Source organism: Anomaloglossus baeobatrachus, chromosome 1 (genome assembly GCF_048569485.1).
Source record: "Anomaloglossus baeobatrachus isolate aAnoBae1 chromosome 1, aAnoBae1.hap1, whole genome shotgun sequence".
Taxonomy (NCBI): Eukaryota; Metazoa; Chordata; class Amphibia; order Anura; family Aromobatidae; genus Anomaloglossus; species Anomaloglossus baeobatrachus.
The window spans coordinates 480,594,574-480,620,859 of record NC_134353.1 but is presented as its reverse complement, the minus strand read 5'-3'; the positions used below and the strand labels follow the sequence as shown (position 1 = coordinate 480,620,859).

The window sequence follows — 26,286 nt, the reverse complement described above, 5'->3', positions numbered from 1 at the left end:
GGTCTTAGGCCTTTTTTCTATAAGGTGTTTGGTATTTTTTGCAGGATTTTTTGCTGGCCGCAATCAGTTATCTATCCTGTCCTGTTGTATCTAGTAAGTCGGGCCTCACATTTACTAATCTACCTTCTATCTGTGTATTGTGTTTTCTTATATCACCGCCGTTACATGTTGTGGGCTTGTTATTCCTTTGTATTCTAGTGTTGTCCAATAGATAGGGGATTGCGGTCAGCTTAGTTTCCATCTACTCTTGTGGTTTTTGTTTTTTCCTGATTAATGGTATTTTTTGTGATCCTCCCCAGTTACCAGTTCATAGCAGGCATATACATCATATAGAAAATGCTGGGACTGCTGTATATACATCATAGGAGACGTTGGGACTGCTGTACATACATCACAGGAGCCACTGGGGGCACATACATTACCCGAGGGGCTGGGGACACGTATTTGCTCCCAGCTCCTCCTGTGACTTATATGCCCCCAACCCCTCCTGTGATGTATATGCTACATCTCCTCCAGTGATGTGTATGCCCCCAGCATCTCCAATGTGATGTATATGCCCAGCATCTCCAATGTGATGTACATGCCCCCAGCATCTCCAATGTGATTTATATGCCCCCAGCATCTCCAATATGATGTACAGATCACATGAGATGCTGCGGGCAAACACATCACTGGGAGGTATAAAGATTGCTGTGGGGCACAGACAGCACTGCAGGGGGGGGCATGGACAGCAGCACTGGGGGAACACAGACATCACTCAGGGAGCAGACATCACTGCTTGGGTCACGGACAACACTGGCGGGAACAGACATCACTAAGGGAGCACAGACTTCACTGGGGGGCACGGACAGCACTTGTGGAGCACAAGCATTACTAGGGGGGTACGAACATCACTGGGGTGGTACACAACATTGGGTGGCACACACAGCACGAGGGGCACAGACATCACTGGGGAGAACACAAACCTGGGGTGATACACAGCATTGGGGGGGCACACAACACTGGGAGGATGGTACACAGATCTGGGAGAGCCACACAGCACTAGGGGTGGCCACAAAGCACCGGCGGGTGCTGGGCACATAGATCTGGAGGGCGGGCCCCCGGCACACATCGCTGGAAGCGGTGAAGCTGCTGCTCTTCTTTTGTGTGACGGAAGCACAGAGAGCCAAATCTGCCCACAAAGTAAGTCTTGAGCATGCTGGCACTGGTCACCATGAGAACTTATTTGCATGTGCAAGAAACGCATGTGAGGATTTAAAGGGCTGGAGTCCAGCAAGATTGCTTCGGCGGCCCAAGCACTGTCGCCCCTGGAAATCTGCCCAGGTGCCACAGAAAACATCCCCACCACTTCCTTACATTATTGAACCTCTGAAGCTTGGTGTATGCATCCCAGCTTTAGAAAGGCTCACTTCGCATGATAGCAAGTGCTGAAGATGGCTTTTTCACTTCCGATCATGCTCAGTGCACCTCTCTGGAGGCGGGACGTGTACAACCAGCTTCAGAGGCTCAATGATGTAAGGTAACAAAGCCGCATGCATGGTCATAATATGTAGAGAACTGGCGATAACGCCGGCTCTTGTAAATCATGTTATTATCACGCCTACAGGGGCATGATAACATGCTAGTGGGCTGACTAGTCTGGGGAAACTAATGCCCCATCGACTAATCAAAGGGTTCATTAACATTAACTAAAAATAATTTGAATTAATATGTTAATATTAATATTGAGCAAAATTAAAGGAGTTATCCGACATAAACTCAAACATTTTTGTTAAGCTAATCTGTGCTGTATTGTCATATAAATCACACCTACATTGTTATTTTTTTGTTTTCTAACTTTTGTTCCTCTTGAATTCACCCTTTATTCTCTGCAGCTCTTGTTTACATTCAGATCCAGCAAACTGACCACTTCCTGTGCAAAACCTCAGTCAGAGCTGTCACCACCCAGCCTCAGTGTCCAGCCCCACCCCAGTGTCCAGCCTCGCCCTCTGCCCGCCCCCTGCACACACATTCCCTGTCAGTATATTCTGCCCCAGCACCTGACCTATTATGACTACAGCATTGCAAATAACAGCCCCACATCGGGCTGTGCACCGCACACGCACACATATGGCTCTGTACCGCACACGCACACATATGGCTCTGTACCGCACACGCACACATATGGCTCTGCACCGCACACATATGGCTCTGCACCGCACACGCACACATATGGCTCTGCACCGCACACGCACACATATGGCTCTGCACCGCACACATATGGCTCTGTACCGCACACATATGGCTCTGCACACATATGGCTCTGCACACGCACACATATGGCTCTGCACACGCACACATATGGCTCTGCACACGCACACATATGGCTCTGCACACATATGGCTCTGCACACGCACACATATGCCTCTGCACACGCACACATATGGCTCTGCACATACACACATATGGCTCTGCACCGCCCGCCCCCCATCGGGAACACATGTAAGGAATACATACTCACCCGTCCTCGGTCCCCGCCGCTCCTGCACGTTCGCGCGCTGTCTGTGCTCTGACGTCACCACTGTGCTGAAGAGAGCTCAGACAGCGGGAGGGACAGTGATGAGAAGCAGCGCTGCGCTGCTTCTCATCAGCACTTTCAAATGTACCGGCATCTGTGATGCCGGTACATTTGAATGTGTGATCCTGAGCAGGGGCCCGGTGCTGGCGCTGACACCACGGCAGCTGCCGCCAGGCCCCGCCCCCAGGTCACGGACCCCACAGCAGTGCAGGGGGAGGTTACTGCAGAGTAACAGAGGTGCGGGGGAATGTGTGGGAGGGTGCAGGGAAGGGGGGCGGTGACTCCTCGCACTGTACAGCCCAGCAGGGAGGCGACATGCTGTTCCACATTTGCATATCAACATGGCCCTGCCCATGTTGACATGAAATGACCGGAAGCAGCAAAATCGCGGCAGGAGCGGTCACATGACCACTCTGAGCCGGGGGAGAGGGGCTGACAGCAGGGCAGGTAAGTGGTCTCTATCTACTTACCTGCCCCAATGTAGCCCCATAGGGTAATAAAAAAAAAGTCAAAGAAGACGGATAACCCCTTTAATTTCAGCCAATTAGTTCTCCACAATGCTCACAATCTTTCATGTGACCATGGTAAAATAAATTGCCGACCACTGGTCTATAAGTATCCCTCTACCACGGTGCTCTTAGGAGAACCTTTACACATTGGAGACACTTTGATAAGTATGAACTGTGATACCCAGACATGGGCAACTGGAGTTGTTTACTGGTAAATAGCAAACCTTTTATTGTAATCATATACGTTACTATAAACAGCACTGAGATTTTTAGCCTACAAAGTGGCATGATTGTATTTTCATTTGACTACATACAGGAGGTTGGTTAGAGATAAGAGATCTTGAATATGGATAATATAAATATGTGACGACAAGGAAGTCCTGCAATGCTCTACGATTGTGTATTCGCCCTCCCATGCAGGCAGCACAGAGGAGTGGCGTCTTGCAGTCAGCTAAATATAACCCTCACAACCGTTGGTTTATTTTAGCAGTGGTGAAGGTGGGAGAGGGGATCCCACTCATACTGGCTGTCATCCCCCTAACCCTCCCCATAGATCCCCTGTACAGCCAGTGCGGCTTGTTGTCACTATCAGCAAGGACAGCGTGGGAAGCTAAGCCACCACCATGGAGCTGCTGTCATCTCTCAGCCTGGATGACCTGGCTGTATCTTTCTCCAAATTACCGGTCTTCCCACTGTTTGATGTGGCTTATTATATTATCTCCATTTTATATCTCAAGTATGAGCCAGGTGGGTCATTTCAGCTTAAATGTACGAGCACTAATGGTATTTACTAGCTTCTCAAGTCTCATGCATGCATTCTTCATACATAGTTAACAATGAAGGGGTTAAGTGGCTGAGTCTGTGACAACTGCTAATTTACCTTTTAAGGATACTGAAAATATAGTAAGACAATGAATGGATGGACTGTTCGCTGTTTTCATACCACTAGGGTAAAGCAAGGCTTCAGAAACATATTTAATTCTTACACGCAGTGTATGAACTCATCTGTAAAATTGTGACTATTATGCTGAAACAGTCGTAATCTCTCAGGTAGTAGCGGGGATGAAGTTGAGGGTCCAAAAATTGTAGTTTAGCATTTCAGTTAAATTAAACACCAATAAACAAAAAATAAATGTATATCACTATCCATAATACCAACATAGTACAATGGAACCTTGGATTAAGAGTATAATTGGTTCCGGGAGTGTGCTCTTAAACCAAGTTACTCTTATATCAAAGCGAATTTTCCCATAGGAAATAATTGAAACGCAGACAATTCATTCCACAACCCAAAAATATTTACTGTATTTATACAAACTTATTACAGTAATACAATATACAGTACTGTATTCATATACAATGATTACAGTACACTAATACAAAATACTGTACAGTGCAGTAAAAAACATAAAACAAATTATACTGCACTTTAGCTTACAATAAAATTGTTGGTGTGCGGGAGGGACAGTATAAGCAATGTGCTGTACTCGTTAGCGAAAAGAGTACAATACTGTATCCACAAATGCAAATTCATAGAAATGCTATATAGTATATACTGTACTGTATAATGGTATACAGTATACAGTACATATGTACAGAAAGTTACCTCCAGAGCAGGTCAGAGCACGGTGAAAGGACAGAACCAGACGTGTGCACGATGAGTATTTGCTCTTCTTGCAAAGCATTGCTCTTAAACCAAGTTACACATTTCTAAAAAGCTTTGCTTGTCTTGCAAAACGCTCTCAAACCAAGTTACTCTTAATCCAAGGTTCCACTGTATAATATAGCATAGAATAAACACATTAAAAAGCAAAGGCAAGACATAGATTTGTATTCACAGAAGCTGAAAAGCTATGTAGGGTCAGCTGGTATAAAACTCCAGCTATGGCCACACAAGGGCCCGCTAGCCCAGTCCATGCTGTGGCCCCTGATGACTTCAGTACACTTATTTGGAGATGGGAATACTGTTTTCCCCCAGAGAAAGAAAATTCCCTTTTGTCTTGTGACAATTTTTGCCCGTTCTTCAATCAACATTGCAGGCTAATGAGATGGCCTGAATGGACTTATGCCTTTTATTTCAGCCTCACTTGTATAGTATGCTAGAAGAAAACGTTCACTGAGCAGTAGTAGTATGATGAGTACAATAGATTCACAGGATATACACTACAATCAAATATGAAGAATGAAGTACTGGCCGTTTCTTTTCTTTGTTTTTCTTACATTCAGCTTCCGCTTTACTGTAAATTTTCATCTCATTTCTATACGAGGGATGCAAATACACTGATTTAAATGGAGACAACATTTGCATATTACTTTTAGTGCAGCTACTGCTGCTGTATGGTTTTGTATAGAAATAGGTTATCCAGACCATTAAAAATATGCATATCTTCTAAATGGACTAAGTGCTAGTATTTGTTTTAACTGATAAGGCCGTATCTACATGACTGGTGTAAAATGTATCATGCATACAATAATAATACAGTGGATACTGTTCTGGTATGGTTGTACCTTTTTGTCCTCTTAGTGATGAACTCCATCTGCTTTCCCTGAGCCTGTCTCACAAGCTCAAAATATGATTTAGGGTGTTTTTACTCTACATGCTCAAAAAATTGTGGCTCCGTAAAGTGAAAAATATACAGTTACTACTTAACAACCCTGATCAGCTACCATGTGTAGTTAAAATAGAAAACAAATCATATATATATATATATATATATATATATATATATATATTCATACTATAGAGTTTGTTAGCAGTCATTGTTCATTCTTATAATAGGAAGATCCTGCAAATGGCACCATTGCTCTAATCATCCATGTGCAATGTAATCTGAGATGGATAAACCATTGTGCAACCTGTGTAGCCGCACAGGGGCCCAAGAGCTATGGGGTCCCACTACCACCCACCTTCAAAGCAGGTGATATTGTGCATTATGATGAGCTATTGGACTGCAAAGGGCCCATATACTGTTCTTGCTAATGAGCACCTTTTCTGTCTGCATCTGCTCCTGACTGAAATAAAATATAAAAGTTAAAGTTGCCCATACACCTATGGCAGCTGACAGTCCAACACTCATTCAGCTGTCAGCTTTCTCTTTTACTACCCCATACACATGAGTAATCAGCGCTGTTGGTCGTTCATGTGTTTTCAATAAGGAGAACAGAGAAAGCTCAGTGAGTGCTACCAGTGGCTTATCTCCCACAAAGCAAAGGGTTGGGTGTTGAAATTCAACCAGCCTGACCCTTATCGCCCCTAACGTCATCTCCTAGTTGGGTAGCCCCACGCTTTTGACTTTCAGGCTCCATATCTCACCATCCACTACCGCTTTGAACGTGAGACTAGTTTCATTTTATAGACAATAATCTTGGCTATCTTATACATACATTTGGCTTGCAATTTGAATTAGCATTTGATTAGTTAAGGAGAATCTTGTCATGTCACTGCATTGTTACTGTTTTACTCCTGGTGGTAGAATAATCTTTTTCCTCCTGTATACTATAAATTACAACCTGTTCTCACATTCCCTAATAGCTCATTGTGTTATTAGGTTGATTCTAAAGCACAAGTTCACAGGTTCATATCGAGAAGCAGCCATGAGAAAGATTTCCCATGAAAAGAGAAACATCATCATCCTGCTCATCTATAGTGATCCCTTGGCCAAGAAAATTGCCAAACTGCATCATTTGAGCACCGTTACAATTGGGAGAATGGGTGGCTTTCCAGGCGAAATATCAGAGTTAACAAGTCGGCTCATCACAAGGTCTATCAGTTCTGGCGCAACAAGCATGGCAGTGGAGGAGATTCGTATGCTTCGTAATAGTGAGATCACAGACGTCCATGCAACACACGTTACACAAGTCTGGAATATTGGCCCAAAAAAGGTGAAGAAACCTCATCTTCAATATCAACATAGGAAGCGCTGGCACAAGTTTGCTAAAATTGTACAAAACGTGGACAGTAGAAAATTGGAAACGGGTGATATGAAGCAATGAGATGAAAATCAACAGACTAGGCTCTGATTGAGCAAATGGATCTAGAACAAACAAGTGAAAAAGGGGCTAACGGATTGAAAAATTAAAGGCACTTTCAGGTTTAGTAGAGGAAGCCTGATGACATGGGGTTGTTTCACAGCCAAAAGTGCTAGATATTTGACCAGGATCGATGGTGGTCTCAATGCTGGGCTATATTTGAGTATCCTACAAGATGAGTTACTTTGTACACTCGAGCACTATGGGTATAAAAAGGATGACATACTGTTCCAGCAGGACAATGACCCGAAGCATATGTCGAGATTGGCGCAGAAATGGATAAACTACAGTGACGTAGAGGTGGTAGATTAGCCCCCACAGTCCCCAAACCTCAACCCAATCAAACACTTGTGGGTAGAGTTGAACAACAAGCTGTAAACATGCCCGAGTGAACCGACCAGTTTGCACCAACATTGGGAACGTCCAGAAGAGACCTGGGATCAGATTTTGGTCATGATTTGCTTGAATCTGACCAAGAGCATGCCCAGAAAGATCCAGGCAATGTTGAAAGCCAAAGGAGATTTACAAAATACTAAAGATTTGAAATTTAGATTTGTAGGAGCAATCATATGCTAAATATTTGGAAATCAAGTTTATGTATGAGATGGACAAGAACATGGTTTATAAAATGAAGGTAGTCTCATGTTTGAAGCTATAGTGGATGGAGAAATATGGAGCCTGAAAGTCAAAAGTTCAAAATATTGTTATCCTTTTGCTCTTCAGTGTATAATATAGTATTATAACAAAACATTTTACATTCCTCCAAGCCAATGATCATTTCAATAGATCACTCATGTAAGTCTGAAAATGAGCAACAGTTGGAAAAATGTGGATTGCGCTGTTCTCACACATGTAGTGCAACAGCTTGTTATTTTATGTGAGCTGCATTTCTGTTCAGGGATACTTGTAACAAAGGAACTCCTGGGACAACTTCTTAGTGGTTTAATGACTAAGGATTTGGTTATCACAGTGATGGACTAAACAGCTGCTGACAGCAGCCATCCTTCTGTGCATGTCTATGGTGGATTCAATAACTGCATATTGGTAAGAACTAGGATCTATCATGAAGTCAAATGAGAAATCCATTAAAGGGGTTTTTCATCCCATCAGTCAATGCTTGGATAAAATAAGAAAAAGAGCTGTCATTCACCCTCCCTGGGTCCAGTACCACCTTTCCACCACTGCTCAGAACATTATCTACAGCTGCAACAGTGACATCATGACTACAGAATACCTTAGGGGTACTTTGCACACTACGACATCGCAAGCCGATGCTGCAATGCCGAGCACGATAGTCCCCGCCCCCGTCGCAGCAGCGATGTCTTTTGATTGCTGCCGTAACGAACATTATCACTACGGCAGCTTCACATGCACTTACCTGCCCTGCGACGTCGCTCTGCCGGTGAACCGCCTCCTTCTTAAGGGGGCGGGTCGTGCGGCGTCACAACGACGTCACATGCAGGCGGCCAATAGAAGCGGAGGGGCGGAGATGAGCGGGACGTAAACATCCCGCCCACCTCCTTCCTTCCGCACAGCCGGGGGACGCAGGTAAGGTGATGTTCTTCGGTCCTACGGCTTCACACACAGCGATGTGTGCTGCCTGCTGAAACGAGGAACAACATCGTACCGTCGCTGCTGCGAAATTATGGAAATTATGGAAATGTCGGACTCTACACCGATCATACGATAACGACACTTTTGCGCTCATTAATCGTATGTAAAAGGATTCATATACTCCGATGTCGACAGCAACGCCGGATGTGCGTCACTTTCAATTTGACCCCACCGACATCGCACCTGCGATGTAGTAGTGTGCAAAGTACCCCTTACCGCTGCAGCCAATCACTCTGCCAATGCAGATGGAACTAGCTACTGGGATAAGTGATTGGCTGCAGTGGTGATGTACACTTTAGTCGGAGCAGCAGTGTACTCTGGGAATATGAATAACATCTTTTTTTTATAATTTTAACACTGATGGGGTGAAACTCACTTGTCTCGGAAAACCCCTTTAATACTATCCAGGCTTTACTGACTGCAAATACAACATGCTATGGTGCTATACTGCATTGCTACATTATACTTTAATTGTAGACATTTCTGTTTGACTGAATGAAAACCAGGGGAATTCCTTCAAATCAGATGACAATTATTAAAGTTCAATAGATAAAACTGTGCCTCTGAGGAGTGAGGGGTCTGTTGTAATGCCATTTTTCTTTAATAATGTATTTACTTGCCTGGCATTATACACAACTAAATTGTAATGATTTTGCCATATACAAGAAGAACTGGATGTACAATAAATCCTGGCAGCTCTTCCCTTCTGTCAGAGGTCATACCTGTTAGTATGTAAATATGTACCTTTACTTTATGAATGAATGCGTATGAATAATGTTTACAGTGTAAATAAAAGGTAAAGGTGCTGAGAATTCTGAAGACATACTACATTCTTCTCCAAAGGCCCAAATACTGTTCTTGCATAGAGACCCTCTCCTATCTCTGTCCACCTATGGTGGTTGGGGTTGTATTTTATACTTATATTTGACTGTGCTTAGGAGTTTCCTCTTGGTTACGTTCTGTCTTTTTGAGCATTATTATTACAGATCTGATACCACTGTGTAGTGAGGATAACTTTTCAGAGTGACAGGGCAGCTGTTGTGACCTAAGCACCCTGCACCAGATCAAAGTCAGGCTCACCGGAATGTAGAAAATGGGGATATCATGATTCCAAGATATGGTATTGGCCCTAAGGTATTGCCAAGTTTTAGCTAACTTATTTCTAACACACATTGTGTATTCACATGTAAAACCTGATAAGATTTAGCTGATGTGACTCCACCCTAGTAGTAAATACACAATGTCAGTATGTGCATAACATTCTGAGCAGCGTAAAGATATCAAGCAGAAACATTTCAGTCTGTGGCAGGGTAGATAGCGAAAGCTAAAATGCATATCTTTGTATAGCTTCAGATGTTTTTCCATTAAATTACATTTTATTGAAAAAATAAAATCAATTAAAGACATTTTAAATACGTTACAACACAAGATCTGGTAACACGTCATCTAATTATAAAATCCTATGTTAATGATTATATATACATTTATAGACCGTGTGTTTAAAAAGAAAATGGTAAAGAGTGCTCAAGAGTGGCAGCTCCAGTGCTACCCAGTGTCTTTCATTCTTCTTTATTAGTTGATTTTATATACTTGCTACATTTAGTCTTTATTTCATGTCACATTGCTTTTGTCTATTGAGTCATACAGTATTTGGTTTGGCTTTTTTTTACATATTGCACATTGTTCTTATTTTGGTGCATAAGCTTAGGCTCTGACTAGCCCACCGGAGAACTACAGAATTCTCCGGTGGACCTCTGCTTCCCCATTTTGACACTGCATTTGCTCCTACATTGTTCCCGTTATGTCATGAGGTTACATAAATCAAATTAGGTGTCAATAGTTTACCATTTTTAATTGTGTTATATTTGTGCGGTTTTGGATTTAGAAAATATTTACAGTGGAACCTCAGTTTACGAGTAACTTGGTGTGAGTAATTCGCTATACGAGCAAAGCTTGCTGTAATTTGTAACTCAGTTTACGAGCAATCTTTGCCATACGAGGAAATACTCACCGCACACACTTCCGGTTCCATTCTTTAACCGCGCTCTGACCTGCTCTTGCAGTCCACACAAAAACACACACACACAAGCACGCACACATACACACATATTATGCTCACCTTCCATTCCCTCACCGACCTCCTGGTTCTTGTAGCTCGCCAGTACAGGATGTGTATCGGGTAACCATTGTGACGATGGAGGAACTTCCGTTATCAGCTGCTTCTCAAAGGCAGCCCGCTGACCAGAGGCAAGCGACTCCTGCCTTTGACATCAGCGCGCTGGCAGCGGAAGTTCCGTCATCGGACGCGATGGTTACCCGATACACATCCTGTACCGGCAAACTACAATAACCAGGAGGCTGGTGATAGACGGAAGGTAAGGTGAGCATAATATGTATGTTTGTGTGTGTTTGTGCGTGTATGGAATGGCACAATAGGGGACCAGGATGGGACATTGAACAAGTTGTAGAACGAATTGTCTCAGCTTGCATTTACAACTTGGTTTACAAGCACACTCCCAGAACGGATTGTTCTCGTAAACCAAGGTTCCACTGTGTGTGTATGTATACATATATATATATAAAATATATATGGTAATGTAATATATATATATATGTGTATATATATACAGTCAGGGCCAGAAATATTTGGACAGTGACACAAGTTTTGTTATTTTAGCTGTTTACAAAAACATGTTCAGAAATACAATTATATATATAATATGGGCTGAAAGTGCACACTCCCAGCTGCAATATGAGAGTTTTCACATCCAAATCGGAGAAAGGGTTTAGGAATCATAGCTCTGTAATGCATAGCCTCCTCTTTTTCAAGGGACCAAAAGTAATTGGACAAGGGACTCTAAGGGCTGCAATTAACTCTGAAGGCGTCTCCCTCGTTAACCTGTAATGAAGTAGTTAAAAGGTCTGGAGTTGATTACAGGTGTGTGGTTTTGCATTTGGAAGCTGTTGCTGTGACCAGACAACATACGGTCTAAGGAACTCTCAATTGAGGTAAAGCAGAACATCCTGAGGCTGAAAAAAAAGAAAAAATCCATCAGAGAGATAGCAGACATGCTTGGAGTAGCAAAATCAACAGTCGGGTACATTCTGAGAAAAAAGGAATTGACTGGTGAGCTTGGGAACTCAAAAAGGCCTGGGCGTCCACGGATGACAACAGTGGTGGATGATCGCCGCATACTTTCTTTGGTGAAGAAGAACCCGTTCACAACATCAACTGAAGTCCAGAACACTCTCAGTGAAGTAGGTGTATCTGTCTCTAAGTCAACAGTAAAGAGAAGACTCCATGAAAGTAAATACAAAGGGTTCACATCTAGATGCAAACCATTCATCAATTCCAAAAATAGACAGGCCAGAGTTAAATTTGCTGAAAAACACCTCATGAAGCCAGCTCAGTTCTGGAAAAGTATTCTATGGACAGATGAGACAAAGATCAACCTGTACCAGAATGATGGGAAGAAAAAAGTTTGGAGAAGAAAGGGAACGGCACATGATCCAAGGCACACCACATCCTCTGTAAACCATGGTGGAGGCAACGTGATGGCATGGGCATGCATGGCTTTCAATGGCACTGGGTCACTTGTGTTTATTGATGACATAACAGCAGACAAGAGTAGCCGGATGAATTCTGAAGTGTACCGGGATATACTTTCAGCCCAGATTCAGCCAAATGACGCAAAGTTGATCGGACGGCGCTTCATAGTACAGATGGACAATGACCCCAAGCATACAGCCAAAGCTACCCAGGAGTTCATGAGTGCTAAAAAGTGGAACATTCTGCAATGGCCAAGTCAATCACCAGATCTTAACCCAATTGAGCATGCATTTCACTTGCTCAAATCCAGACTTAAGACGGAAAGACCCACAAACAAGCAAGACCTGAAGGCTGCGGCTGTAAAGGCCTGGCAAAGCATTAAGAAGGAGGAAACCCAGCGTTTGGTGATATCCATGGGTTCCAGACTTAAGGCAGTGATTGCCTCCAAAGGATTCGCAACAAAATATTGAAAATAAAAATATTTTGTTTGGGTTTGGTTTATTTGTCCAATTACTTTTGACCTCCTAAAATGTGGAGTGTTTGTAAAGAAATGTGTACAATTCCTACAATTTCTATCAGATATTTTTGTTCAAACCTTCAAATTAAACGTTACAATCTGCACTTGAATTCTGTTGTAGAGGTTTCATTTCAAATCCAATGTGGTGGCATGCAGAGCCCAACTCGTGAAAATTGTGTCACTGTCCAAATATTTCTGGACCTAACTGTATATATATATATAATATATAATGTATTTAGAATAATAAACAAAATATCACCTCCAAATTAGTATAACACACACACATATATAATGCTCGAAAAAATAAAGGGAACACTAAACTACCATTTGTTGTTTAAGTGTTCCCTTTATTTTTAGAGCAGTATATATACAGTGCCTACAAGTAGTATTCAACCCCCTGCAGATTTAGCAGGTTTACACATTCGGAATTAACTAGGCATTGTGACATTTGGACTGTAGATCAGCCTGGAAGTGTGAAATGCACTGCAGCAAAAAAGAATGTTATTTCTTTTTTTATTTTTTTTTTTAAATTGTGAAAAGTTTATTCAGAGGGTCATTTATTATTCAACCCCTCAAACCACAAGAATTCTGTTTGGTTCCCCTAAAGTATTAAGAAGTATTTCAGGCACAAAGAACAATGAGCTTCACATGTTTGGATTAATTATCTTATTTTCCATCCTTTTCTGACTAATTAAGACCCTCCCCAAACTTGTGAACAGCACTCATACTTGGTCAACATGGGAAAGACAAAGGAGCATTCCAAGGCCATGAGAGACAAGATCGTGGAGGGTCACAAGGCTGGCAAGAGGTACAAAACCCTTTCCAAGGAGTTGGGCTTACCTGTCTCCACTGTTGGGAGCATCATCCGGAAGTGGAAGGCTTATGGAACTACTGTTAGCCTTCCACGGCCTGGACAGCCTTTGAAAGTTTCCACCCGTGCCGAGGCCAGGCTTGTCCGAAGAGTCAAGACTAACCCAAGGACAACAAGGAAGGAGCTCCAGGAAGATCTCATGGCAGTGGGATCATTGGTTTCAGTCAATACCATAAGTAACGTACTCCACCGCAATGGTCTCCGTTCCAGACGAGCCTGTAAGGTACCTTTACTTTCAAAGCGTCATGTCAAGGCTCGTCTACAGTTTGCTCATGATCACTTGGAGGACTCTGAGACAGACTGATTCAAAGTTCTCTGGTCTGAAGAGACCAAGATCGAGATCTTTGGTGCCAACCACACACGTGACGTTTGGAGACTGGATGGCACTGCATACGACCCCAAGAATACCATCCCTACAGTCAAGCATGGTGGTGGCAGCATCATGCTGTGGGACTGTTTCTCAGCCAAGGGGCCTGGCCATCTGGTCCGCATCCATGGGAAGATGGATAGCACGGCCTACCTGGAGATTTTGGCCAAGAACCTCCGCTCCTCCATCAAGGATCTTAAGATGGGTCGTCATTTCATCTTCCAACAAGACAACGACCCAAAGCACACAGCCAAGAAAACCAAGGCCTGGTTCAAGAGGGAAAAAATCAAGGTGTTGCAGTGGCCTAGTCAGTCTCCTGACCTTAACTCAATTGAAAACTTGTGGAAGGAGCTCAAGATTAAAGTCCACATGAGACACCCAAAGAACCTAGATAACTTGGAGAAGATCTGCATGGAGGAGTGGGCCAAGATAACTCCAGAGACCTGTGCTGGCCTGATCAGGTCTTATAAAAGACGATTATTAGCTGTAATTGCAAACAAGGGTTATTCCACAAAATATTAAACCTAGGGGTTGAATAATAATTGACCCACACTTTTATGTTGAAAATTTATTAAAATTTAACTGAGCAACATACCTTGTTGGTTTGTAAGATTTATGCATCTGTTAATAAATCCTGCTCTTGTTTGAAGTTTGCAGGCTCTAACTTATTTGCATCTTATCAAACCTGCTAAATCTGCAGGGGGTTGAATACTACTTGTAGGCACTGTATATACTAGAAGGTGGCCCGATTCTAACGCATCGGGTATTCTAGAATTTATTGTGTAGTTAATGTATGATTTTTGTTATATATATATAGATGTTGTGTGTAGTTGCCAGTGTTTGTGTAGGGCGCTGTAAATGTTCTGGGTGTTGTCTGGGTGGGGGGGGTGAGAGCGGTGTTGTTTGTGTGTTTCGTTGTATGTGTTGCGTTGTTTGTGGAGTGCTGTGTGTCTGCAGTGTTGTCTGTGTGTGGTGCTGTGTGTGTGTTGCGCAGTTTATGTGGGTGTGGGGTGCGTGTATGTGTTTTGGGGGGAGGTATGTTTTGTGCAATGTGTGTGTGTTGCGCGGTATGTGCGTATATTTGTATGTGCCGCGGTGTTTGTGTGTTGTGTGTGTGCGGCGTTGTCTTTGTGTGTGGGTGTCTGTGTAGGGGGGTGTTTGTGGTTCCCAGTGTGTGCGGTGTGTTGTGCGGTGCATGTGTGGCGGTGTGTGTGTGTTTTGGGGGGAGGTGTGCACCCCACATCGTGCTCCATCCCCCATGCTGCACACCCCCATCGTGCTCCATCCCCCATGCTGCGCACCCCCCATCGTGTTTCATCCCCCCATTCTGGGCACCCCCCATCGTGTTTCATCCCCCCCATTCTTGGCACCCCCCATCGTGCTCCATCTCCCCATGCTGCACCCTCCATCGTGCTCCATCCCCCATGCTGCGCACCCCCCATCGTGTTTCAACCTCCCATTCTGGGCACCCCCCATCGTGCTCCATCCCCCATGCTGCACCCCCCATCGTGCTCCATCCCCCATGCTGCGAACCCCCCATCGTGTTTCATCCCCCCATTCTGGGCACCCCCCATCATGGTCCACCCCCATCGTGCTGCATCCCCCATGCTTCACCCCCATCGTGCTCCATCCCCCATGCTGCAAACCCCTCAGAGAGGAGTATAATGGGAGGAGTTGTCCTGGGGGGAGGTGCACAGGTGCCCAACATGTGCGGGGGTCGTGACCTAGCGGCACAGTGCGGGGGCGTGGCCTAGCGGGATAGTGCGGGGGCGTGGCCTAGCACCATAGTGTGAGGGGCGTGACCTAGCGGCATAGTGTGAGGGGCGTGGCCTAGCACCATAGTATGAGGGGCGTGGCCTAGCGCCATAGTGTGAGGGGCGTGGCCTAGCGTTATAGTGTGAGGGGGCGTGACCTAGCGTTATAGTGTGAGGGGGTGTGGCCTAGCATTATAGTGTGAGGGGGCGTGGCCTAGCGGATTGTGAGGGGGCGTGGCCTAGCTGCATAGTGTGAGGGGGCGTGGCCTAGCGGCATAGTGAGGGGGCGTGGCCTAGTGGAATAGTGTGAGGGGTGTGGCCTAGCGACATAGTATGAGGGGGCGTGGCCTAGCGACATAGTATGAGGGCGCGTGGCCTAGCGGCATAGTGTGAGGGGCGTGGCCTAGCTGCATAGTGTGAGGGGGCGTGGCCTAACTGTATAGTGTGAGGGGGCGTGGCCTAGCTGCATAAGGTGATGGGCGTGGCCTAGCGGCACCGTGTGAGGGGGCGTGGCCTAGCGGCACAGCGTGAGGGGGTGTGGCCTAGCGGCATAGTGCAGAGGCGTGGCCTAGCGGCATAGTGTGAGGGGCGTGGCCTAGCGGTACCGCGTGAGGGGTGTAGCCTAACAACACCGCGTGAGGAGAGTGGCCTAGCGGCACAGCGTGAGGCGGCGTGGCCTAGCAGCACCGCGTGCGGGGTTGGGGCCTGGCCAAATGGCCAATCCATGCGGGGGGCGGGGCCATACCGAGCCCAGTGGACAATCCGTGGGGGGGGCGGGGCCAGGCCGAGCCCAGCGGCCAATCCGATAGTTGTCACTGTAAAGACACAATTTTGGAGCAAGACAGAATAAGGCAATTATATAAATAGATATATATATTATATATACATATATATATCTATATGTGTGTGTGTGTGTGTGTGTGTATGTATATATATATATATATATATATATATATATATACAGTATAGACCAAAAGTTTGGACACACCTTCTCATTCAAAGAGTTTTCTTTATTTTCAGGACTCTGAAAATTCTAGATTCACATTGAAGGCATCAAAACTATGAATTAAAACGTGGAATGAAATACTTAAAAAAGTGTGAAACAACTTAAAATACGTCTTATATTCTAGTTTCTTCAAAGTAGCCACCTTTTGCTTTCATTACTACTTTGCACACTCTTGGCATTCTCTTGATGAGCTTCAAGAGGTAGTCACCGGAAATGGTTTTCCAACAGTCTTGAAGGAGTTTCCAGAGATGCTTAGCATTTGTTGGCCCTTTTGCCTTCACTCTGCGGTCCAGCTCCAACTATCTTGATTGGGTTCAGGTCTGGTGACTGTGGAGACCAGGTCATCTGGAGTAGCACCCCATCACTCTCCATCTTAGACAAATAGCCCTTACACAGCCTAGAGGTGTGTTTGGGGTCATTGTCCTGTTGAAAAATAAATGATGGTCCAGCTAAACGCAAACCGACTGGAATAGCATGCTGCTGCAATATGCTGTGGTAGATATGCTGGTTCTGTATACCTTCAATTTAGAATAAATCCCCAACAGTGTCACCAGCAAAGCACCCTCACACCATCACACCTCCTCCTACATGCTCCACGGTGGGAACCAGGCATGTAGAGTCCATCCGTTCACCTTTCCTACAAAGACACGGTGGTTGGATCCAAAGATCTCAAATTTGGACTCATCAGACCAAAGCACAGATTTCCACTGGTCTAATGTCCATTCCTTGTGTTCTTTAGCCCAAACAAGTCTCTTCTGCTTGTTGCCTGTCCTTAGCAGTGGTTTCCTAGCAGCTATTTTACCATGAAGGCCTGCTGCACAAAGTCTCCTCTTAGCAGTTGTTCAATATTTAATGTCTCAGTACTATCTGTTTTATTGAAATATGGCTGCAAAAGCTTGACAACCACTACCCTAAGGAATCCTTTCTATTGAATACATTCGTTTTTACAAAGTCTCTTTAATATGTACATTCATAAAATAAAATGTACATTACATTTCAATTGATATGTAATTGAGCAAACAAGGCTGTAGATCCAAAGCCTCTGTCACTCCAGCTCTATTTCCCAACCAGCAACACCCCTCCTGCTTCACTGAGAGCTGCTTTTCCTGAAGATGCTACAGCACATACAAATAGTTTAGGGAATTAATTCCTGCTGGCAAATTCCCTTTAATTGAAATAACCTGGGGTTAGTCATAATGTGATTGTCAGAAATACATTTTGGATTGTATATATATATATATATATATATATATATATATATATATATATTAGTAACTGTTGAGGTTCTTTTAAATGTGTTTGGTTGGCCTGTTCAAGACTTATGCGGGCGTCACACGGGACAAACTATCGTCGGAGTCACGGTTTTCGTGAGGCATATCCGGCATTGCTTGCGACGTAGTTTCGTGTGACACCTCCGAGCGACGCAGAATCGCTCACAAATCGTGAGTTGTGTACACATCGCTTATTTTTAAAAAATTGTTTATTTTTAATGGCGCCGGTTGTTCATCGTACCCGGGGCAGCACACATCGCTCCGTCTGACACCCCGGGAACGATGAACACAGCTTACCTGCGTCCCGCGGCTCCCGCCGGCAATGCGGAAGGAAGGAGGTGGGGGGGATGTTTACGTCCCGCTCATCTCCACCCCTCCGCTTCTATTGGCCGGCCGCTGTGTGACGTCGCTGTGACGCCGAACGTCCCTCCCCCTTCAGGAAGTGGATGTTCGCTGCCCACAGCAAGGTCGCTTAGCAGGTAAGTACGTATGACGGGGGTTTAACGACTTTGTGCTCCACGGGCAACTAATTACCCATGACGCACAAACTACTGGGGCGGGTACGATCGCTCGTGCGAAGGCACAATAGATCGTACCGTGTGACGCCCGCATTATAGGTTTCCATCACAATGCCTGCAAAACAGAAATCGGTCATTCCTCCTTAAGGAGCCTTTGAGTTCAATAAGGCAAGCAGAGTCCAAAATATGTAACTTTAGACTCTGATTGGGAACTTTTCAGTTGGTTTGTGCTTTTTAGCAGGATACATAGTAGACTGCCCTACCCAGACACAATAGTATAGTAGACACAGACCTGGTGTGAACCTGGACTAAGCAAGCATCTGATCTTGCACACACAATGCTAATTTTGCATTAGTTTTTATACGCAGCTATCTTAGGTCATTGCACTATACTCTTATGATGATGGTAATGTTATTAACTTTAGTGAGAGCTGTATTAACTGATTTCTCATATGCCTTAGTGATGGCAACAGGTAGTCAAATATCGATTACAATAACCATATGACTATGTTGGAAATTTAGAACTCGGTACCAAAACAATGGATACTTATTCTGATAGTTATAATATATAAGTAATTAAAGGACAACCCCTGCTTAGTCACTTCAGGGCCCCATAGGAAATAAAAATCTATACTCACCTGCTGCAGCCTTCACTATTCAAACTATGCTATTCACAAAGGGTCATGTGATATTGTTATTTCCTGTGACCACTGCAGCCAGTCAGTGGCCACTGATCAGTTGCAGGCTTCCTATTTCTAAATCTTGTAATATATTCAAAGAAGGAAAACACAGGGCACTGCTCAGCGTCGGATATATCCACCGAAAATACCTATCGTGTATTTACGGTATTCAACCACCCAGATGGCCAGTCAGAATCTTGCTGCTGAATACCGTGGTGCTCATTCTCAGATATAGAACCATCCAAAAATATATAGTATGACAGGAGCGAAGGCACTCACTGGTTCTTGCTGTGCAGAAAATTTTATTCACGGGTGGAGGTTACATGCTGTGGCAGCGGGGAGGGGAAAGACAAAGCAACACGTCAGACGACGGCTGTTTCACACTCTCAGTGCTTCAACGGGTCTATAGACCCATCGAAGCACTGAGAGAGAGTGCGAAACTGTCCTCGTCTGACGGGTTGCTTTGTCTTTCCCCTCCCCGCTGTCACAGTATGTAACCTGTGAATAAAGTTTTCTGCACAGCAAGAACCGATGAGTGCCTTCGCTCCTTTCATACTATATATTTCTAAATCTTGATTAGCTGCAGCCAATCAGTAGTGGTCATGTAGTGGGTGGGCCTACCCCTACCAGTACCAGCGTAGTTAACCCGGAATTTGTAGTTAATAAAAATGTTGATTTTTATGATGTTATGTTGTGTTAGGGCACCCCCTAGTGGCCGGGTGGGACGGCTGTCGCCACCGGGGAGGAGGAGCCGGCTGTAGCATGGGGAGAAGTGTGTGAAAGTGTGTAGTTAGTTGGATCCGGGACAGAAGGCTGAGAACACCAAGGGGGCAGAGTGTGTGAGCGGGACCATCAGGGGGCGCCGGAGAACCAGGAGGGGAACGAAACCTCGGTCTGAAGCAACCGGTGTGGGTCCAGTGTGCAGGAAACCAAAGTGTGGGAGCCCGGCGAAGTGGAGTACCCCGGGCACATCCCCACCAGAGGGTGCGTTAGGGCAGGCTGCCCCCAGCTCCATTGAAGTGCCTGATTTTACTGCCGGATTTTGTTGTGTATTAAAAGATGTCGTTTTTAACCAGCACCCTTTGTCTGAAGATCGTTTGTACGACGTCCGGCGAATGCACTGTCACACTCTGCCCCACCAAGTCAGTCCCCGACCTTGAAGAAGTGGTGAAGCCAGGGACCAGCCTAAAAACTACTGCCACGACTACAAGGCCAGAGGCGACCCTGGCTCATCACTTCATGTGGCGTAGTCGGCAGGATCCGATTCCCCTGCCAGGAACCCAAGAAGCTGGAGATCAAGTGGTGCCTGGGGCACAGGACCCCGACTGCGAGAGAAGATTTCCAGTCCCCTGGTGGGAAGAAAACACGGTGCCCGCAGCGTTGGACCGGGCACAAGATGGCGGCAGGGTGGCCGTTGTCTGTGGAGACGAAGAAAAGGCGCGAAAAGTTGGCGCCAAAAGAAGAGCCTGGGGCTGGCCGGTGCCGAAGAAGAGGTACAGAGTACTCCGCCCAAAGAGGGGAGGCGCCAGTCCCAGGGCACGAAGAAAGAAATACGACGTGGGCAGTATTCTTAGGAAAAAAGAGTACCGCCGCGGAGGAGTCAAGATGATGTGTGAGGCTGGGGGTGGAGCCTGTTCAAGAGCGGGAAACATAGGCCCGCCTCCTCTTCCTCCAGTCTCCGCATTGACCCCACCGCCATTTCTAACTACACAGCAGGAGAAAGAGATGGAGACTTCCGGTCAACCAGAGGATCTCGCCAACGTTATGGCCCTGACCAGCCTGGGCCGGGGGCGTCCTAAACCCGCTGCCGCAGCTGGAACCTTTTTGCCAGAGATTCCGACCGTACCCGGAGAGTCAACACGCCCGGAGAAGGTGACCTGGATGACCACCTGGGACTCGATAACCGGGGGCACGACCACCGAGGTGCGAGCCACGTATGCCACCCAGCTACCGGTAGGGAACCGCCCCCTGGGAATCACCTATGCCCCTGTGGGAACACCCGCAGCCGCCGCATCATCTAGCCCCGTGCGGGAGCCGGCCGAAGTGTATGCAGAGCGGCTGGAGCAAGATCACCGGGGCTTCTTTTGGGACCCTGTAGCCTAGCCCGTCACCCCATATCCAAGGCCCCCATCTCCGGTACCAGACCCCGTTAAAGAGCGGCTGATGGCGGAGACCATTTTCCGGGAGATGATGGCCGGTCCCGGCGGTGAGGAACTGGCCCTGCAATTCACCACTGGTATAGTGGTGAAATTCAATCAGCAGGAGGGCTACGGGTTCATCCGTGAAGCAGACACCGGGGACGATTATTTTTATAATCGGGTCCACCTGGACGTAGAGGGTCTACCAAAGAGGCTCCATACGCTTTACCCGGGAGAGAAGGTACAGTTCTTGCCCGAGGCGGGAAGCCGCGGCCTGTTCGCGGTTGGGGTAAGCCGGATGCCGACCGCCCGGGAAGCGGCCCAGTGGCAGCAAGAGCTGGAATGGGAGGAGCACCAGGAACGGCGCCGGAGCCAGCCAAGACCGGTACCGACCGAGGCCTCTCATTCCAGGCGCACCCTGGCGGTTACACCGGAGGTGCAGTCGGGCCCGACCGTTGATCCGGAAAAGGGTACCCCGGTGGTGGCGGTCAATCAAAGCGTGACCAATCGTCCGGTGATCGTCTTGGACGTGCCGCAACCCGCGCCTCAGCCACCCAGGGTAGCGACGCCATCACCCCCGCCGGGGACTGAAGAAGCCGCGCCAGCGGAGCCACCTTTTGCTCCTGTATCATTCCGGAGGATACGCCGCCAACCTGGACAGTCCCTGGGTGCCTACATCCAGGCACAGGCAGAAGAGTGGAAGCGGTCCTGGCCTCCGGAATAGATTCCTGCAGGTATCTTGTTTGAAGACCGGTATCGTTCATAGACCGGCAGAAGTTGATGTTTCCAAATGGTTAAAAGTTTCACTTGCCGGCTGCTCGCCATCTAAGACCGGGAGCGCTGTTGAGCCTCCGGGCGCCATCTAAGACCGGGAGCGCTGTTGAGCCTCCGGGCGCCACCTAGAGATCGGGAGCGCTGCTAAGTTGCTGAGCGCTGGACTGGACTGGAGGTTACCACCATGATGTTTATGTTTTACAGTTTGTATGCTTTTAGATAGAGCCTTGCCGGGAGGCTCGGATTTTAAGAGGGGAGGCATGTAGTGGGTGGGCCTACCCCTACCAGTACCAGCGTAGTTAACCCGGAATTTGTAGTTAATAAAAATGTTGATTTTTATGATGTTATGTTGTGTTAGGGCACCCCCTAGTGGCCGGGTGGGACGGCTGTCGCCACCGGGGAGGAGGAGCCGGCTGTAGCATGGGGAGAAGTGTGTGAAAGTGTGTAGTTAGTTGGATCCGGGACAGAAGGCTGAGAACACCAAGGGGGCAGAGTGTGTGAGCGGGACCATCAGGGGGCGCCGGAGAACCAGGAGGGGAACGAAACCTCGGTCTGAAGCAACCGGTGTGGGTCCGGTGTGCAGGAAACCAAAGTGTGGGAGCCCGGCGAAGTGGAGTACCCCGGGCACATCCCCACCAGAGGGTGCGTTAGGGCAGGCTGCCCCCAGCTCCATTGAAGTGCCTGATTTTACTGCCGGATTTTGTTGTGTATTAAAAGATGTCGTTTTTAACCAGCACCCTTTGTCTGAAGATCGTTTGTACGACGTCCGGCGAATGCACTGTCACACTCTGCCCCACCAAGTCAGTCCCCGACCTTGAAGAAGTGGTGAAGCCAGGGACCAGCCTAAAAACTACTGCCACGACTACAAGGCCAGAGGCGACCCTGGCTCATCACTTCAGTCATGTGGAATAACAATGTCACGTTACCTTCTGGGAATAGTAACGCTAAAATTGCTCTAACGTCACTGGTGTAGGAGGGGAGAATTCATTGGTTTGATTCTCCATGGGGCCCTGAAATGACTAAGCAGGGATTGTGAACAACCCTTTTAACACTGTGCGTTGACATTCGGAGCAAAACCAGTTTCACACATACAGTTTTTTCTCACGATCAAGGACCATGATTTATCCGTGAAAATAATGGATGGTACATAAACCAAAAAACATGAATGTGTGAAACCTGCCTTAGGCGGGCTTTGCACGTTGCAACATCGGTAACAATGTGTTACCGATGCTGCAGCGATAGTCCCGCCCCCGTCGCACGTGCGATATCTAGTGAAAGCTGCCGTAGCGATTATTATCGCTACGGCAGCTTTACACGCACATACCTGCCGTGCGACGTCCCTCTGGCCGGCGACCCGCCTTTTTCCTTAGGGGGCGGGTCGTGCGGCGTCACAGTGACGTCACACGGCAGGCGGCCAATTGAAGTGGAGGGGCGGAGATGAGCAGGATGTAAACATCCCGCCCACCTCCGTCCTTCTCATTGCAGCCGGGAGGCAGGTAAGGTGAAGTTCCTCGCTCCTGCGGCTTCACACACAGCGATGTGTGCGGCCGCAGGAACGAGGAACTACATCGTACCTGTCGCTCCCCCGGCATTATGGAAATGTCGGAGGCTGCAGCGATGATACGATGACGACGATTTTGCGCTCGTTCATCGTATCATCTAGGATTTACACACTACGACATCGCAAGTGACGCCGGATGTGCGTCACTTTTGATTTGACCCCACCGACATCGCACCTGCGATGTCGTAGTGTGCAAAGCCCGCCTTAGAGTTACATTGGCATTTAAAAATGTCGGCACCCCTGGTCAAAATTACTGTTATTGGGAACAGTTCAGTAAGTTGAACATAAAATGGTCTCTAAAATGCATACAGTTAAACATGACAGATTTCCTTTGTAGTTTAGGCAAAAAATAAAAAATAAATTCAACTTTTACATTTTTAAATTAACAAAAAAGGATAATGGGCCGCTGCGAAGGTTTGGACACCCTGTATGGTTGTTATCTAGCAGCACCCCCTCTGGCAAATATTACAGCTTCTAAACGCTTTTTGTAGCCAAGAGTCTTTCAATTCTTGTTGGAGGGATTGTCATCCATTCTTCCTTGGAAAAGTCTTCCAGTTCTGTGAGATTCCTGGCTCATCTTGCATGCACTGCTCTTTTGAGGTCTAGCCACAGATTTACGATGAGCTTCAGATCCCAGGGGACTGTGAGGGAAATTGTAAAACCTTCAGCTTGTGCCTTTGGAGGTAGTCTGTTGGGGATTTTGAAGTTTGTTTAGGACCCTTATCCATCTGCAGAAGCCATCCTCTTTTCAACTTCAGCTTATTTTTCTCTTCGTTAAGAATTTCTTGAAATTTCATTGAATTCATTCTTCCCTCTATGTTCCCCATGCCATTGGCTGCAACAGAACACCAAAGCATGATCAATATACCTCATGCTTAATGGTTGACAATATGTTTTTTTCCTGACATTATGTGGCATCTTTTCTCCACACATACCTTTTGATCACTGTGTCCAAAGAGTTATCATCGGTCCACAGGACTTGTTTCCACAATGCATCAGGCTTGCTTATATGAACTTTTGCATACTTCTGACACTGAATTTTATGCTGAGGAGTGAGGACACAGGAGAGGTTTTCTTCTGATGACTATACCATGAAGACCATATTTGTGCAGGTGTATAATAGAACAATGTATCACATCTCCAGAGTCTGCTAAATCTTCCTGAAGGTCTTTTGCAGTCAAACAGGGGTTCTGATTTGCCTCTATAGCAATCCTACGAGCAGCTCTCAGAGAAATTTTTCTTGGTCTTCCAGACCTTATCTTGACCTCCACTATTCCTGTTAACTGTCATTTTTTAATTACATTTCAAACTGAGGAAAAGGCAACTTTGAAAACAATTTACTATTTTCTTATAGCCTTCTTTTGCATTGTGGGCCTCCACCATTTTCATTTTCAGAGTTATCGAGCAAACAAATCTTTAATTGTGCCCAAAACATGGCATAGGCCTAGTTTCCTTTTTGTAATTTTTCAAATGTAAAGGTTGAAAATATATTTTTTGCCTAATATACAAAAGGAAATGTGTCCTTTTAACTATGCCTTTTAGAGATTATTTAATCTTTACCTTGCTTAACTGTTTACAATAACAGTAATTTTGACTAGGGGTGCCCAAACTTTTACATGCCACTGTACATTTTAAAGTATATGAACCCATTCTTCAATTCTGCAGAGACATGCATCAACGCAAAAACGCATGAAAGGTCCATTTTACAGTTTATTTTCAGTACCACAGAAAAAAATTATTAATAATGACTGCCCTTACTATTGAGATCATTAGTGATAATCATTTTGTATACACCCATCAGTCCATGATTTGCACAGTTTCCCCTTTGCATTTTCTGCCTTCTGGTTCTATTAATGACTTAGATTGACCCTAACAGGTGTCCCGCAGCCTCTGCGGCTTTGCTGACCTATTGACTATATTTAGTTCTGTATAGCAGATCAGCTGTCTGTCATCCAATATCACCTCCCCACAGTGACATTACACATAGAGGGCTATTCATTAACAATTCTGCTGCGGGTGCAACACTCCTTAAGATCATGGGAAGTTGTTCTGGTCTCAGTGGGAAACAAATTACAAATTTCTCTGACAGTGATTTTTTTTCTAAATGTAATTCAGTAAACAATTTCATTTGTAACTGGCATATATAATGCTAGATAGTGTAGCAGATCTAGATAGTGTAACAGATATTTTATCAGTTATCATAAGTCTGTAATGGGGCATAAACCTTATGGTGCATTTACACTACATGATTATGGGGAACAAGCAATGCTCATTTCTGATAATCACACAGTGTAAACAGACTGCCAATCACCTTACGAGTTACGAACCAATGAAATCCTTGTTCATTTGGTGAAATTGCCTTTTGGCTGGCTAAAAATACATACGGACCAGATGTAAGCTACATTTGGCCTCTTTCTGGTGAATGAGGGCCTGTAGGAATGTTAAAGGGACTCTCAGCACAAAATGACTATTCAAACCAAGTACAGGCGCTCAGTGCAGCATGGTGGGGCCAAACATTTAGGTGCACCTTCCCACCTGCTTTTTTTCCTTCTATCTCAACTCTTCTCTGGC

General features: G+C 45.8%; 1 protein-coding gene across 1 annotated transcript in view; it reads left to right on the top strand.

Annotated features, from left to right (window-relative positions):
- The first annotated feature begins 3,544 nt into the window (after window positions 1-3,544).
- Window positions 3,545-26,286, top strand: part of TMEM38A (transmembrane protein 38A) — a 57,503-nt gene continuing 34,761 nt past the window's right edge. The window contains exon 1 of the mRNA XM_075338310.1: window positions 3,545-3,813. Within this exon, the coding sequence (XP_075194425.1) occupies window positions 3,690-3,813 (124 nt within the window). The 5' untranslated portion in view covers window positions 3,545-3,689. The remainder of the gene's footprint in view (window positions 3,814-26,286) is intronic.